This window comes from Chenopodium album, chromosome 15 (assembly GCF_948465745.1).
Source record: "Chenopodium album chromosome 15, dcCheAlbu1.1, whole genome shotgun sequence".
NCBI classification, from domain to species: Eukaryota; Viridiplantae; Streptophyta; class Magnoliopsida; order Caryophyllales; family Amaranthaceae; genus Chenopodium; species Chenopodium album.
Genome location: NC_137848.1, coordinates 52432000 through 52448959, shown reverse-complemented (window position 1 = coordinate 52448959; position 16960 = coordinate 52432000). Strand labels below are relative to the sequence as shown.

The window sequence follows — 16960 nt, the reverse complement described above, 5'->3', positions numbered from 1 at the left end:
CTCAAATGGGGCAAGAACAAAGTTAAGAATCAGCACCTTAATTTTGGGCTGACGGATGTCATGCATCTTTTACTATACCACTCAAATATGATTTGGAAATTATAATGTTTCAAGTACAAAACTTTGATATTGATATAGATTTTTAAAAAAATAATAATTAAGGATAAAAAAGCACTGACTGTAGGAAAAAACAATTCAGTGTATTTCCGAGTGCAGACAATTTTGTGCCCGCGAAAATTCACCTAGAACAACAGGAATTAAAGCCTTGGTTCTGCGTCTTTTCATCATTAACAATGCTTACCCTATTAAGAGATAACTGAGCTTTATAAGAGTCTGAATTGAGAACTCTCCTGCTCACACTGTTGTATATCTCCTTGATCACCATCTCAAAAGCCATCCTCACATTAGTAGAGTCTTTTGCAGATGTCTCCATAAAGAAAAGTCCGTGCTCTTCCGCAAGGTTCTTGCCTTCTTCGATGCTTACTGACCTTATGTTGTCCAAATCGCTTTTATTTCCCACAAGCATTCGTGCTACTGTTGTATCAGAATGAGCTGCACAGGAATCCACAATGGTCAAGTCTTGAGACAAAAATTAGAATGGTTCTGTAGATAGGAACGACAGTCAAGCTAAGCTAAAACACACATCTAGGAAGAAATTGTATCGGTGGCATAAACTTCTAAACTAATGTCAGTATAATTGAAAGTAGTCGTTTGGTTAGATGTAGGATGTACTCTGTATCACTATTCAGGTTCTAATTCCCATGAATTTACATTGCCAGAAGTTGTTTGATTGAATGAACACAGGAAATCTTCTACTACTACTAAACTTACATAGGAGACTAAGTATGCAACAACCACCGATGGGAAGAAGAATTACCCATGTGTTTGTCAACCAACATCAGACAATTTTATTTTTATCTAGAAGATCAAGTACGCAACACCCTCCCATGTCAGCTAGCATCAACTATAGAGTGAGATCAGAAGACTAGAGTTCAAGATACTAGTGTTAACGGAATCTTTATCTAAGAGTTGAGTGAGCCCCGTCCATGAGATAGTTCAAAGTCTTAAGTGAAATATGCTCTATCAGCTGTTTATTGTTTCCCTTTTTGGATGGTGAGTGGCTGGGGTATAGAGGTTGTGCAAGAGAAGGCAGAAAGACCAATGTATGCTCACAAGTCCACAGTGTTTCGCAAAATCCTACGGTCTCTAAAGACAATAGCTAAGCTACTTGAGATCAACCAAGAATGTTGATGAATACCAGATCTATTAAAGTTTTGATCTGGAGTAGACAATCAGTCATAAAATGCCAATAAACTGCACAAACAGCAGAACCTAGGAAATGCAAAATGCTTTAAGAGCGACTACATTGATCCTTACCGCTCTAGCTGTTCCTCGATACTAGGTAAAGGTCACTTGAAGTGGAGGATGATGGAACACATAACGGCGGTAACCCCAATCTAAGGAGAAAGTAGAACTAAATTGATGTCAAGTTTGGTGGATTTAGATTTAGTTATCACACATTTACCAACAATCAAGCTCCTCATCTTGAAGAATTAGAGAACTCTAAAGCAAAATCTGTTACTACTCATCTGTAAGTCCCAAATTGCCACAGACGATTTCTCTAAGCAGTTCATAAAAATTTCCTAAAATTATGTCCAAGGACATTTACAAATTAAGTGATTGCTTATCATAATCCATAAAGGTAGTGTCGGTACAAAAAATGATGGCTTTTCAATATTCATGTTGTTCAATTAGTTTCTCCCATTGAAACACAATGAGATCATCAATCCTAATCATCACACATAAAGTAAAAGCCGAATCTTCAAATGATATTCCAATATAAACTCAGCAAATTCATATTCTAACAACCATTACAAGAAAACAAAAGCAATACATCAATTAAAAGCAGCAAAAGCCAGCTACCCCAACTACTTACATTTTGCTAATTAATATCCTTTACAAAAATCCCAAATTTAATATTCAGGTACTTTTTTTTTATTTCTCCAATCCCTAATTAATGCTTAACAATGTCTTCAACAAAATATAAAAAATAGAACTTTCTTAAAATCCCAGATCAATTAGCCAAACAAATGAGCAAACCCAGGAAATATTCAAGCAAATCTCCAAAATAACACAACTTTTTTAAAAACAACAACGAAATTCAGATCATTTAACAAAAAGATGTCAACTTTGAACTAAATTCAGCAACATAAAATCCAATGCTGACCCAAAAATCTAAAAAACACTACAATCACCGAAATTTCACCAAATCTGATGCAACAACAACATAAAAACCCACAAAAAATCAACCCAAAACACACAAAAATTATCAACAAACCAGATCAATAAACACATCAAAAAAGCAACCCATCAACCAAAAAAACCCAAAAAAAATATTCAGAAAAATTGAAAAAAAAAATATTAAAATTCAACAACTTACTGGTAAGTTCATCAAGCCAGCGACCAATACTATCAAAAGTAGTTCTGCGAGAAATATCATAAACAAGAAGAGCACCAACAGCACCTCTATAATAAGCAGAAGTAACAGCTCTAAATCTTTCTTGACCAGCAGTATCCCAAATCTGAGCTTTTACTTCTTTTCCTTCAATTTCCATACTTTGTGTTTGAAATTCCACACCAATTGTTGCTTTTGAATGCATATTAAACTCATTTCTTGCATATCTAGATAACAAATTAGATTTACCAACAGCTGAATCACCAATTATTACAATCTTGAAGAGGTATTCTTCTGCTTCATCATCTGAAGACATTGTGGCTTAAAAACAGGGGAAATTAGGGATTTAGTGGGGTTAGATTTGATTTATGGAGGAAATGTGGAGATTTTGGGGAATTGGGTATTGGAAAAGGAGAGATTTTGGGAAGTGGGTTTGTGTTAGATTTTGGAAAGAAGGAGAAATGAAGGAGGAAAGAGGAGAGAAAACAGGGGAGTGGACCTTTTTTAAGAGGGTTGTCTATGTAAGAAAGAGGTGCTTTTGAGGGGGAGTTTAACTGTTGAAATTGATTGTGTTTATATTACATGCGCAAAATTTTGGTTGTGTGGAGGGGTGGATTAAAGATACGGCGCATTATGGAAAATTTTATGTGGTGAACTTAAATTTAGGTTCCATTCATTTCAGCTTAATTTTAGTTCAGTTCAATTCATCTCCGATCAGTTCACTTTAATTCACTTCAGCTCTTAATTTCCTTCTCTCATAAAATATTTATTTTAGTTCACTTTAGTTCAACTCAGCTCAGTTCGGTAAATGTGAACAGATTGTTAATCAGCTTAATGTGTTTATGCGAAATAACTATAAATTATGGGAAAATTTTTAAATAATGTTAAACTACTAAATTCTTTTTTGATAGTCTTAACTTATACCTTTGTTAGTGTCCTTAGTATTAGCATATTAATTTTAGGAAAAACTGTAAGAAACCACCTTTTATAACACTCTTTTAATAAAAAAAACACCCTATAAAAAATTTCTTGTAAAAACACACCTAAAACCTAATTCTTTTTGCAAGATAACACCTTAGGCCGGTTTCAGGGCATTGACCCTGTTTTCCGACATTGACCCTCACGTGAGGGTCACGTGCTCCAACCCTCCACCCACAAAACCACCAAAATTAGAGCATAGCCAACCCTAACCACCGATACCACCACCTAGCCACCACTAGAACACCTCTCTGCCGCCAACGTCACCACCCATCAACCTAGCTGCCATCCCACCCACCCAAATCACTATAAACCCAGCCGCAAAAATCCTTACCCACCTCCACAACCACCTACGTCCCACCCAAAACCACCCAAATTCACTCGGAATAGTGTACCGTCTTTCCCCAAAAACCAATAGAGAAAAGGGTAGATAGTAGTTTCCCCCCCCCCCAATTGGAAACGCTAGATCTAAGGGATTTTTTTTTTCCGGTGGCTTTAGAGTGATTTGGGAGGCGGTGATGGCAGCTATGATGATGGGTGGTGGTGTTGGCGGCTGAGTGGTGGTTCTAGTGGTGGCTAGGTGGTGGTGTTGACTGTTGGGGTTGGTTAGGGCGGTGGTTTTGAGGAGGGAGGGGTGGAGCACGTGACCCTCACGTGAGGGTCAACGCCGGAAAACAGGATCAATGCCCTGAAACCGGCCCAAGGTGTTATTTTGCAAAAAAAATCTGGTTTTAGGTGTGTTTTAACAAGAAATTTTCTATAAGGTGTTTTTTTTACAAAAAAAGGTGTTATAAAAAGGTGGTTTATCACAATTTTTCCTTAATTTTATGATGATATCGCATAGAAATATTTTGGTGTAAAGAGAGCCACAAAAGATAGTAATGTAAATTCTTGATTTTGGATACCATCACAAGATGTTAACCAAGTTATAGTTAACATCTACTAATAAAAAAGGTGTGTCGAAAAAAACCTAAGAATCATGTACAAAACTCGACAATTAAGTAAAATGTTGGCTAAGCATATCAACCTAAATGATGCAATGGATGTGTGGTTTCGGGCCATGCTTGGACCATCCTTTTGAAAATCGAGGCATAATACTTAGCTCTAAGTCTCTAACGCCTTGATTGTGGCTCAAGCCTATCCCATACCAAATTACCAATACTTCGTAAAATTCTCATATGTTTATCTGAAATATATTCCTAATATTGTTTAGAAAAACATTGTGAATTATATATTGTTTTAATTGTTTATAATCTTATAGATTAACCTATATGAATATTGGGAAGAAAAAAAAAAAAAAAAAAAAAAAAAAAAAAAAAAAAAAAAACCAAATTATTTGATCTGACTAACCGAAATACATTATTAACACTGGTCGAAAAATAAGAATAATGTTATAATCTGAAAAATGGAGTAAATGATAAGGCGCGTGAGACATTAGCAAGTGATTAGAGTACATGTACTATGTTATTAATGGAGTCACACTTGAGTTTCTTCTATTCTTTTAAGAGATTAGAGTATATGTAACTGTTATAAATGGTGTCACACTTGACTGTCTTTAATTCTTCTTCTACTGCAATATATGTATTTAAATTGAATGGGGTTGCAAAATAAAATATGAAAAGAGGGGATTTTAATGTTTGAGTTTGACCCATGTCTAGTCTGGTTGTTGATGAGTGATGACCTGTACGACCATCCTCGTCAACATACTACTTTAGTAGTTATTTGTAAAAAAAACTCATACTCTCGTATAAGGTGTATGATGTGCCGATTAACTAGTTTAGTTGATTAAAGTTTTAACAAGTGGTATTCAAGAATCGAAATCAAATCTCATCTAAATTATTTGTTTTCATGACTCACTCTATGCCAAAAAAAATATATAAGATGTGTGATGTGAACGTGATTAATGTATGTTAAATTATACTTAAGAGTAGTCATCAACCTTTTGAGATTTATTGAGCAACTACATTCAATCAATGTCTTTTGGCATTGTACAATAATCAAAATTCTTAAAGGGTCTTCTATCTAATTCAATATAATATATATTCATTAAGTTTTGATTTTCTATTTTAAACGTTCTATAACTTTGAGTTGATGGATTAAGTTTTTTTAAAAAAGGAAAAAATGAACTAAATGTCCAATCTTATCAGTAGTGCTATTAGAAACTAACACCTCATTTCATTCGCGATCTCTACTTAAGGCTTGTTCTCTTCAGCTTATTTTCAGTTCAGTTCAGTTTCAATAAATTCAGTTCAGTTCAGTTCTTAATTTTCTTCTCTCATAAAATATTCAGTTCACTTGAGTTCAGTTCAACTCTAATAAGTTCGGTTAATCAGAACAGACCCTTATAGGCTTCTAAATGAGTCACTTGACAATTAGGGGTGAGCATGGGACGGGTACCCGTACCGTTAGTACTAACGATTCGAGTACCCGATAACCAAAATCCCTAAAAGTGATATCCATAACCCGAACCAAAAAGTTCGGGTACCCGTATTTTTCGGATCGGTTATCGGGTACCCAATAAGATATCCAATAATGATAATTAAACTTAATTATGTAGTTATTATGATATAATTTACCACTAATTAACAACAATATCATATGATTTTGACCAAATTATTAATAATATTACTAATCATTGATATTATAAAGTAATTATAATGTAAAGTAAGAGTTTAGATTTAAAAAAAAATAGATTTAAGTAGGGAAAAAAACCAAAAAAATACTTATCGGATCGGATCGGATCGGGTAACCGTTAATTTTAAAATGATACTCCATAACCATACTAGATAACAAATTAACGGAACGGGTACCTGAACCGTTATAATTATCGGATCGGGTATCCTACTTCTTGAAATGGTTATGGATCGATTTTTCGGGTTTTCGGTTTTCCGGGTAGTTTTGCTCACCCCTATTGACAATAGACGCTCAAAGTGTTTATCATTTCAATTAAGTAAACATTTTCAATTCAAATACTCCATCAAAAAGTTGTCCGATTGACCAAACATGTACCCACTCGGCCAGTCTAGGAATCTAGGATATGTTCATATGTATAACCATATGTCTATATTGAAGTACTTTGAATATAGATCATGAAGTAGAGAAGTCTTGTATTGGCTTTACATCCAAGAAATTTGGGTAACCCAATATTAATCTTAATATCCACTTAAAACATAAAAGGAATGACACAGAAATAATGGGTCCATATCTCAAATACCACCATTTTTTGTGGGCACAAAAAAGACACATAGCTTTATAACATTAAGCTTTTTATTCATCACCACCCAAAAAAAAAAAAAAAAAAAGAAAAGAAAAGAAAAGGCAAAATAGACCCTATTCAAGCTCACTCTAATGGCACAAACCCAATAAACCCAGAAAATCTATAATTTTCACAACCCAAAAAAAAAAAAAAGAAAACACTGTAATTCAAGAAATGCCAATTTTAAATGTATCATCTTTAGGAGTAGGCTCATTAACAAACCTTTGCTTTCATTCACAAAATATAGCCAATGATTCAATTACAAGTTCTTGTTCCTTATCTTATGTTTCAAATAATTTCACACCATATATTAATAACAATAATATTAATCTCTTGAATTTGTACCGTAAATCTGGAATTAATAGATACCCAATTCAAGCTGCTCCAACTAATGCTTCTTCTGAAGCTCAAATTGATGAAAATTTGGATGATTCTACTTTGTCTCTTGAACCCCCTCGTCCAATTCGGGTGAGTTTTATTTCAGCTTTTCTCATTTTATGTTCTACTTTTTGCTTTTGTTGTGGATATTTGATAGAAAAGATTGCAACTTTTTATATTTGAATTTGTGGGGTTGTTGAATTTTACAATGAATTTGCAAATTAAGGTTACAATTTTTGTACCCACTTTCAGTTTTGTTTAACTCAGCTAATTGGCATTCGCTTATTGAATAATTATTAGTCTGATTGGATGCCCAAGATATATTATAGATGATATGTAGAATCATGGTATGTTGAAGTTGGTGCAATGGTTTGATTATTGAGAGCTAAACAAAATTAATTGAAAGAGTTTTACAATATAGATTGCTGTACTTGAGTTGTGTGAATTGATGAACTTTACATGGCATTTTGAAGTTAACCATGTTAGTTGATTTCTTGTTTTGACTGTTCATGCCCAATGAAGTTCAAATATTCAATATTCTTTGGCTTTTGGATTGTGATGGACTGATGGTATGTATTTAGAAGAGTTATGGAGTAATAAAAACTTTGCGCTTTTCGGTTAAGGGTAAAGTAGCAACATCACTACCCTTGGAGTCTATTTTGAGGAATGTTAATGTTAAAGCTTCTTCTAACCCCTCTTGAGTGACTAATTAATCTGGAGTTGGATGCTTGTTTTGTTTCTATATGCTAATGCATCTATTGCTATGAAGAAATAGAGGCCTGCTGACTGGGAAGCAGCTAAGAAGTATAAAGAAACTGGATCTATCTACGAGGGAAGAGTTGAAGGCTTCAATAATGGTGGCTTGCTAGTTCGTTTCTATTCACTTGTCGGATTTCTTCCTTTTCCACAGTTGAGTCCATCATATTCTAGTGAAGGTGCTTCACTTTCTTTGAATCTTTGTTCTGTATGACTTTGTCCTTTGTTCTGTACATGGGGTGTTGAAAGTTGACACATTCATTAATCAATTTCGCTTTGAATCATGAAGTGATTGATTTTTCTTTGATTTATCATAGTTTAAATAACTTCCAGTCTGGTATCTCTCTTTTGTTGGCTACTCATAGTGTACAATTTTATCAGCCTTTCACTGTTATATTGTGCTTGTTATCAATTTTAATATGTATCTGGTTAAATTTTCTCCCTAGTTCATAACAACAATATCTGTTACATCAGAATTAATAAAATGGTCTATAGTTAATCCGTGCTACCAATGTTGCAAGGAAGCCATGAATGAAGTAATAAAATGGTCTACAGTAACTTATTGTTGTCAGTTTGTCACTCTGTTGTTTACTCAAACACTTTCACATTGTTGAAAAGCATGAATATTTGGTTGCCATGATGGATTTGTGACATGTATGGTTACTTCAGTAATTACATTGCTGACAGCTGACATTTGATGCAGAGCCAAATAAGACAATACAACAGATTGCAAGAGGACTTATTGGGTCTGTCATCTACATGAAGGTAACTAATATAAGCATTTCATACGGGAAACCCTTGTATTTTCTGATCTTGTCCTTTTAAGCCGTGAGTAAAGTTTGGGTGCATCTCTGGTCACATAATATACTGGAGTAAAGATTGATTCTCAAAACTTGAATCTTGTAGAGGCTCAAGTTGAGCCTTCTCAATGTCTGCCTACCAAACTTATGGATTGTTTCTATCATAATGTTTTGAACTGGCTTATTTTGCCATATAAGAATAGTTTTTGTTTTCAAACCCTCTTAGGATATGTTATCAAACTTTTATCTGCCGTTGGAATAGGTGATCGAGGTAGATGAAGATAGCAAGAAATTGATATTCTCTGAGAAAGAGGCCACTTGGTCAAAGTACTCTGAGAAAATTAAAGAAGGGGATATCTTCGAGGCAAGAGTCGGTGTGGTTGAGGACTATGGGGCCTTTCTCAATCTGCGCTTCCCTGATGGTATATATATGCTTGAACCTTTTGTTACTGTGATATTTTTATTTTTATTTTTTTTAATGGTATTTTTTGGCATCCTGATGTAAACAACTTATATTATGCAGGCAAATACCATCTTACTGGCTTAGTACATGTTTCGGAAGTTTCATGGGATTATGTTCAAGATGTCAGGGATGTATTAAGAGTGGGTGATGTTGTAAGAGTAAAAATTGTTAACATTGACAGGTAAAAATTACTATAAGTATAAAACAATCTTCTAATAGTGTCATCTAGGAGGCTTGGACAGTGGCTTGCTAGAATTTGATATTCTTGGTAGTAAATAATATTTGGCATCTCCATGTTTTGTGGCTATTTATCTAATTATTCAACTTCTTTGCTGGTTGAATATCTGGAGAAGACTTGTGTTCGACATTGGTTAGGTTGCTTTGACAAAACTTGTCTGTGAACCTCATTCCCATTTTTTTCCCCTTTTGTACCATATTTCATAAAAATTTCTTTGGTCTTCCAAAAAACTTTACCTACTAGTCTTGACTTTTTATTAGTGTTGTTGCCTAATTCTGGACCTCCCTAGACTCCGACAATTAGTTAAATCTGCCTTGCGTGATAGTGATTTTTCATATTGAATGAATGTTATTTTTTCTTTTGTTTGCATGATATTTCGGGTAATTCCACTATATAGCTCCGTTCTCATAGAAGGTTAATGCAGGGAGAAATCAAGGATTACATTGTCAATCAGACAGCTGGAGGAAGATCCATTGTTCGAGACCTTGGACAAAGTAATTCCTCAGGTACGAGTTATGATCACTTCAAATCATTATTTCATTCATTAAAGGATCAAGTTTTCCCCCTTCTGATTTTTAAGTAAAAAGTTCAATCTGTATTTTGAAACAGGATGGTACAAGTCCTGGCTCTACAGGCACAAGTGAAAGCTTTGATATTCAGCCACTTCCAGGGCTTGAAGAAATATTTAAGGAGTTGCTTGAGGAAGAGGGGTATTGTTTTCCAATCCTAGTTCTTTTTTTTTTCTCAATAAGTGTCGATCCTTATTATTTACTAATTTGATAATGCCTGAGCCAACATCAACCCCCCCCCCCCCCCAGCCACCCTGTCCATTTTCTATAATGCGCAAACATTTCACTTATCGCTGCTATGTTAAGACTTTTCATTTCATCTCAAATAGCCGTGTTGAATCCTAAACCCTATGAGTATGGACACTTGGCAGTCGGCACTTCATTTTGGACCGAAATAAAGGAAACTTTGCTTGAGTTGCCAGGTTTGGTAAAGGAATATGTACATGTGTCTTGACACTCTGACGAGTAGACACTAGCCACCATCCTCCCTTCTTTTAATGCCTCTTGGTTGGAGGGAAGGGAAATGGAAGGATTCATTTTCCTTCCCTCTTTAATAAACCAAATCCTTCCTGTTAGATTTGGAGGGAAAATGTAACCTTACCTTCTCCCTCCCCTTCCATTCCTCCCCCTTTCTTCTTTTTCCCTCCCTTCCCTTTCTCTTCCACTTTTTTATCCAAACAAACCGTAAGTACCATAATTACTTAGTATGTTGTCCATTTTTTCCCCTTAATTTAGATAGTGAAAGTCTCTTACTCGCTTTATACTGGTACTTAATAATCACGGACTAATTGGTCCTCCAATCATGAATTAAAGGTTACATCAGCTGGCTTTCTTTGATGTACATCAAGGTTTTATTCTTCTGAATTTGTGACTATTATGTTACTATCCTTCAAGGATTACTTTTTTTGTGCAGTATAAGTGAGGTCAGAATCAGACGGCAAGGCTTTGAGAAACGGGTTGTTTCACAAGATCTCCAGCTCTGGCTTTCTAATGTAAGTGTCTCTCTGTCAATTATCTAATGTACTTAGTTGCCCTCTTTCATGCCATTGGCTGATGAGCCTTAGACTTCTCAATGTCATTTGACAGGCACCAGCAATTGACAACCAGTACATCTTACTTGCTCGTGCTGGAAGACAGGTATGTGGTATCACATCTTCATCTCCTTCCAGTCCAGACAATATACTCCCGTACCCCTAAATTTACCATAGAACTTTAAAACCTTGCATCGTGCATGAACTCAAGCATACGTGCACCGCCCATGGCCTATCAGACTATCGGTGTCACTTCTTCCCACCCGGCCACTCCACTAGTGCAATACTTCTCATCTGATCATTGCTCAATTGTATGATATAGCTTTTTTCTTTTTGTGCAGGTTCAGGAAATACAGATGACTACATCTCTTGATCAGGAGGGTATCAAAAAAGCATTACAGCGGGTTCTTGAACGTGTTCCATGATTTCAAACGTTGACAATTTCCTCGCTATGTCTTTACCAGTGTACAGTACAGATATGAGCAACAAATTTAATAGTTTTTGCACCTATAAATCCTTCCCAAATATGTTACTCAATGTATTCATTGATCCTATATGGTTAATTGGTATAGATGGTGTGCTTATGTCATGCCAGAAAATGAAGGGAAGCCAAAAGGGAGAAAGAGAGATTGTAATTCATATACTATAACATCAACAAAATGTTTTTTTTTTCTTTACCATATGATGCTTGGGTAGAGTTGAGGGGGGAGGTAAGGAAATCCCCCGACTCCTGAGCAAATGTAGTTGGTAGGACTTGAACTCATGACCTCAAAGTCACAAGGTGAATTCTCCACCAACTCCACCAACCCTTGCTTGGTTATGGATGGTTATTGGATAGAATTGTCAATTTAGATCAATGGATTGGATTGACCCAACTAACTTGTTTATTGCTTACTACTCCGTAAAAGAAAGAGCTTTAGAATTTGTATCTGTTTAGGATTTAACTAGATTAGCTTCAGGGAATTAGGACTCCTCGTCTCTTCTAAATAAAGCTTGTATATAGTATGTATAAAATATAGTATATCAGAAATTTAACATAAAATAAATTGAAGGGAAATTTAATTATAATTAGGGCAATATGTATGAATGCAGTATCAATAGCAACGTACTTAAATGGTAACATACACAATGTTGGTAATAAGAAGCCAACATTTTTGATACAAGCACGAAGATAATGATGATTCCTCGTGGCTAAGCCGACTCCCAACAGAGTTGACAGATTTGATTATTAGCAAACGTACTCGACATTGTAACCCTTTGTTGGCTTGTTGCTGCTTGGCTGCCTCCTAACAGCTTGACCGCACTATCCTTCACAATGCCATTGTCGCTACTTCTTCCTCCCGTTGGTGTGCTTAGCCCATATGATCCATTACTCATCTTCGATACGTTCCCTCCAAGACACGAGTCATTAGAAGTTTAGAACGTGCCACTCGATTGATTGAGTGTGAGTATTATAGTGCTATATTACCACCAAAAAGACATAAATTAATCTATCATCTCCCTAGCATTTCTAAGGCTCGACAAAGATCCATAATCACATAAAGGCACTTGAAATTCCATGCTAAATGAGTAAAGACACCGTAGTAATGGGAGGCTTAACTTTATATGTCAATCCCTTGAAAGATCCAGAGCATGATCGTCTGATTGATATAAGTTTATCTATATATATGTCGATCCCTTGAAAGATTTGGTCTCACAATCCCATGTGCTAAAATAAATCTACTAGGGGCTACAAGCCCACAATCTGTCGACTCAACACAACTCTTTGTACTCAGTACTCCCTCCATTTTATTTAGTATTACACTTTGACCTTTTTCCCTCTTCAAGTAATGGTTTTGACTTGACTAATATATACAATATAAAGAAAGAATGAAGTACCTCAGATCAGCGGAAAAAAGTTACAGTACATCAGATTGAGGACACAGTGTTAGAAAAGCCAAAAAAGTAACCAAAACTCTGCTTTGAGATTGTTATTGTGCTTTGATAAAGAGAGAGAGAGAGAGAGAGAGAGAGAGAGAGAGAGAGAGAGAGAGAGAGAGAGAGAGAGAGAGAGAGTGTGTGACTGTGTGTGTGTGAAGGATTTTATCACACACCACCCCAGATTGTGTTCATGCACAGATTAAACACCCATTTGTCAAAATATTATAATTTGGGTCAAGACTCAAGAGTATGTTAATTGCACTGTAAAACTGATTGACATTAACTGTACCAATATATTTTGCCATTAGTACATGTGTTCATTTACTTGAAATACAACCCAGGCCATTTGAGTGTTTGCTAGGGATCATAACGATCCAAGGAATACTCGAGCTTGACTTGGCTGGTTGGATCGACTGGAAAAGCTATGACGCAAGCTCAAGCTTGAAACAACTTGCTCAACTCAGCTTCCAACAAGATTTGAGCTCCAGCCTAACTAAAGTAATTACAAGCAATTTGCAAATTTCTGCCTAAGAAAATAGTATTAGTTTTCATGGCAACTCCTAAAGCTAAATGTATAATAATACAGTACTACTTAATTTTTAATTCCTATATAACCATTTAGGAAATTTTCACTATGGCAATTTGTTTAATGTTGAAATACAATGATAATAGAAGGCAAAATAGACAAAAGTTGGAATACCCTTTTATGAGACAAGCACAATTTTGTTCACTAGACCTGAGATGCCAAGTAAAGTTCAAGGCAAACTCGTTCAAGTCGAACCCTGATAGGGATTAAACTCAAGTAACTGACGAGCAAGTTAGCGCTAAGGCACTAATCACACTACACAAACAAATAGCTCAAAACGGTAAAAAGGATAACCATGAGAATAATTACTCATAAAGCAATCGTTGAATTACAATTAGATCATAGAATTTATACACAAGAGTCATAGTAGGATCTAAAAACCCCAAAAGGCAGGTCCATCCACCCCAAAAAGATCAAAAGGGGAAAACATAATTTTGGGGGGGGGGGGGGGGGTGGTGGGTCTAAAATCTAAAAATTAAAAGGGCATATCACTGAAAATGACAGATTATAAAAGGTGACCTGGTCAAATAAGCTTAATTAAGATTCATTAAGCTTGTGCTTTTTATCAACAGGGTTGTTGTTGTTATTGTTGTTGTAATTAAGCTTCTTCGAAGAGCCCTTAGCGAGGTTAATTGGGTATTTAAGGGCATTAAGCTCAAGCTTTCTAAGGGCAGCTTTACCAAGATCAACCCCACAAATATCAGAGAGTCTTACAAGGTATAGTAGCACATCAGATAGCTCTTCTCCTAAATGTTGCTTCTCTTCTTCCTTCCAACCTGGTAATCCTCTTGGCACCTCCCCTTTCCATTGAAATATCTCAGATAGTTCTCCAACTTCCCCAACCTGTAAGAAAATCAATGTCGACATTGATCAATAAGAGTAAGGCAAAATAGCTAACATGTTAGCTATCAATTTATCGAACAAACAATAAGTCTAATGTTACTTTGCTTGTTTGACGGACAATTTTGTTGATTTATTAGGTGTTAGATTTAGATAGCAAACATGATTAACATCTTTTCTTGAAATAGAAACATTTAAATCTTCCCACACAATATAGCTAATATGTTCCTTCGATTGAATGAGCCCCACATCAATCGATTGTTCCTTGACTTGACTAAGGTATAGTTTTGTCAATTTACTAGATGTTAAATCACATCATCACAAACATGATAAGCATATTCTTTTGAAAAATTGGAGCATTTTAATCCTCCTGGTTAATATGTTTGCTATTGAATTATCGAATGAGCCCCACATCAATTAATCATTCGCTTACTTGATTATTTAAGAACAACTATGTTGATTTACTAGGTGTTAGATTGTAAACATGATAAAAATCTTTTCTTGAACATTATAATCAACTTCAATTTTCCCTCAAAAAAAATAAATTTATAATTATGTGCATTAGACAGAACTAAATATTAGCTAGGAGTACTTTGTCTCTGTTCATCTACTACTACAATGGTACAAGGACCACAACATTTAGCCAATTAGCCATTTTAGGAGTTATTTGTATATTCCTTCGAATTTCCACCTTTCATCTTAGAATCCAAAACCCATAAAACCAATAATTCAAACTCAAATGGGCATTCAAAAAACCTTGAAATGCTAATGAAATTATTATTTCTCAAAAAAAAAAAAAATGGTTCTATTATTAAAAGTGCAAAGAAAAACTCAAAAACCGAATAATTATTGTGACTTAAAAAAGTTTTTGGGTTTCCCAGAAAATTGCAAAAGTAACAAACTTTGCTGAAAGCTCCCTTAAAAGTACAAAAAAAAATTGATGCATATACAACAGAAAAAGAATTTCTACATTGAATAATTTATAAACAAAGCAAGAAACATATATCAAATTACAACAAAAAATATAAATAAGAGAAAACAAATAAAATGGTTTAATTGGTAGAAATTTCTAGGGTTTAACATAAATTAAAATAGGGTTTAAGAAAATTACCAAAGCTAAAAGGAGATTTCTTGGGCTATGAAATTGATCCCAATCTCTTTCCTTGGCAAAATCTGCCATTTTTAACTTCAAATCTTCGAGACTCACACTGTTTTTCTCCTCACTTCCTTCCATCTTTCTCTCTCTACAATTGGACTTTTGAGTTTTTGAGATTTTTGTTTTTGTTGTGCAACATTGTACAAGTATATTGTTTTTGTTTGAACCTTTTCAATTTGTTGGTTTTGGGCTTTTTGGGGACTGAGTAGACTTACTAACTTTCTAGTCAATGGCCAATTTCATATTCCTAGCTTTTAAAAGTGTTTCTCAATTTAAAAAATAGAAGTTGGGCTAAATAAGGGATTTTCAAGAAATATAAACACTTTAACAAGAAGCCCAAAATAATTTATAGGGAGGCTAGAAGAAGAAGCTCCAAATTTTAGCTTCTTCCTTGCTGTTTCTCGGGGAGCTATTTTATCCATTTAATGAAATTTTTTTTGACAAAGGAACCCTCAATATTTTGCAAATTGACCACTAATATCCCATCTAATAGAAATAACCGAGTTAAGCATAAGGTTGGTGATTATGTTTTATATTTTTTCACCGTTTGGTGATTATGTTATTTTTTTTCACCGTTTGGTGATTGGAGGGGTAATTCTGGCAAAAAAATAAAAAGGAAGCAAAAACTTAATCACTTGTCAGATACATTGGGTTAAAAACTTAGTCACTTGTGGTTAACCAACAGGGAAAAAACAGGTATTTAATTTTTTTATTCACACGAGGCACAACAATTGTGAAAATGACGGCTCTTATGAACTTTTCTCAAAATTTCCCCCCTTGGTGCACTTCTTTCCCTTCCCCACGTTTTTCCTTTTTTATTTTTATTTTCTATACTAGTTCTTCAAACTTCACTCTTAATGAGTTAATGGTGATTTGCTCTTTTGGAAAGCTTGATTAAAGGAGATTGGCACTTCGAAAGGTAAATTTGTACTTCATCTCTTTGGTTTAATTGTTCATAATTGCCTTAATCGTTGTATACTCTTTAAGGTCGAAAAAAGTAGGGTTTAAGTTTTGTCAAAAATTATGAAATTCTCCCTGAATTTAGGGTCAAATTTGGTGTTTGATGATAAAATTTCGTATTTTTACCTTTAGATTATTGTTGTAAGACTCTTGATTTGCTAGTGCATGGTTAAATTGGGTGGGTATCTTGACTTTAGTGTAATTGGAAGGAGTAGTGTGAAACAGAGTAATTGTACTTAATTGAAAGAATTTAGTATTTAATGTCGAGTAAAGTGTATTTATGTGTTAATTTTGTTTGTGAATTATATGGAAGTTGTTTTATTTTTCAATATGTGTTGATGTTAAGTTATTGTAGTTTTTAATTGAATGACAATTATATGTTGTAGATGGAGATGATCCCAATGGCACTTGTTGTTCGATTTGGTGGGGTGTGGAAACATACTCCTGATTTAGAGTATGTTGGTGGTGAAATGAAAACGTTTGATGAACTCCCTACTAATTTTAATGTGGATGGTATGAGGAAGATCATAGGTATAAAGATATTATTAAGATACATTATTGTGATCCTACTAAA

The 16960-nt window shown here is 34.7% G+C and overlaps 3 protein-coding genes across 3 annotated transcripts; 1 reads left to right on the top strand and 2 right to left on the bottom strand.

Annotated features, from left to right (window-relative positions):
* Positions 1-22: 22 nt before the first annotated feature.
* Positions 23-2988, bottom strand: LOC145582572 (ras-related protein RABA5d-like). Its single transcript, XM_081639554.1, has 2 exons — positions 2441-2988; positions 23-552 (listed from the first exon to the last, which is right to left on the bottom strand). Exons 1-2 carry the CDS (start codon positions 2769-2771, stop codon positions 239-241), a joined length of 645 nt encoding a protein of 214 aa, XP_081495680.1. The 5' UTR covers positions 2772-2988; the 3' UTR covers positions 23-238.
* A 3741-nt stretch (positions 2989-6729) lies between these two features.
* Positions 6730-11601, top strand: LOC145583367 (uncharacterized). Its single transcript, XM_081640605.1, has 10 exons — positions 6730-7157; positions 7843-8002; positions 8527-8588; positions 8886-9045; positions 9147-9267; positions 9749-9830; positions 9934-10034; positions 10807-10885; positions 10980-11030; positions 11266-11601. The coding sequence occupies exons 1-10, from the start codon at positions 6864-6866 to the stop codon at positions 11347-11349; spliced, it is 1194 nt and encodes a 397-aa protein (XP_081496731.1). The 5' UTR covers positions 6730-6863; the 3' UTR covers positions 11350-11601.
* Positions 11602-13711: 2110 nt separating this feature from the next.
* LOC145582571 (uncharacterized) lies at positions 13712-15566 on the bottom strand. The gene is made up of 2 exons (XM_081639553.1): positions 15382-15566; positions 13712-14273 (listed from the first exon to the last, which is right to left on the bottom strand). The coding sequence occupies exons 1-2, from the start codon at positions 15502-15504 to the stop codon at positions 13968-13970; spliced, it is 429 nt and encodes a 142-aa protein (XP_081495679.1). The 5' UTR covers positions 15505-15566; the 3' UTR covers positions 13712-13967.
* Between the last annotated feature and the right edge of the window lie 1394 nt (positions 15567-16960).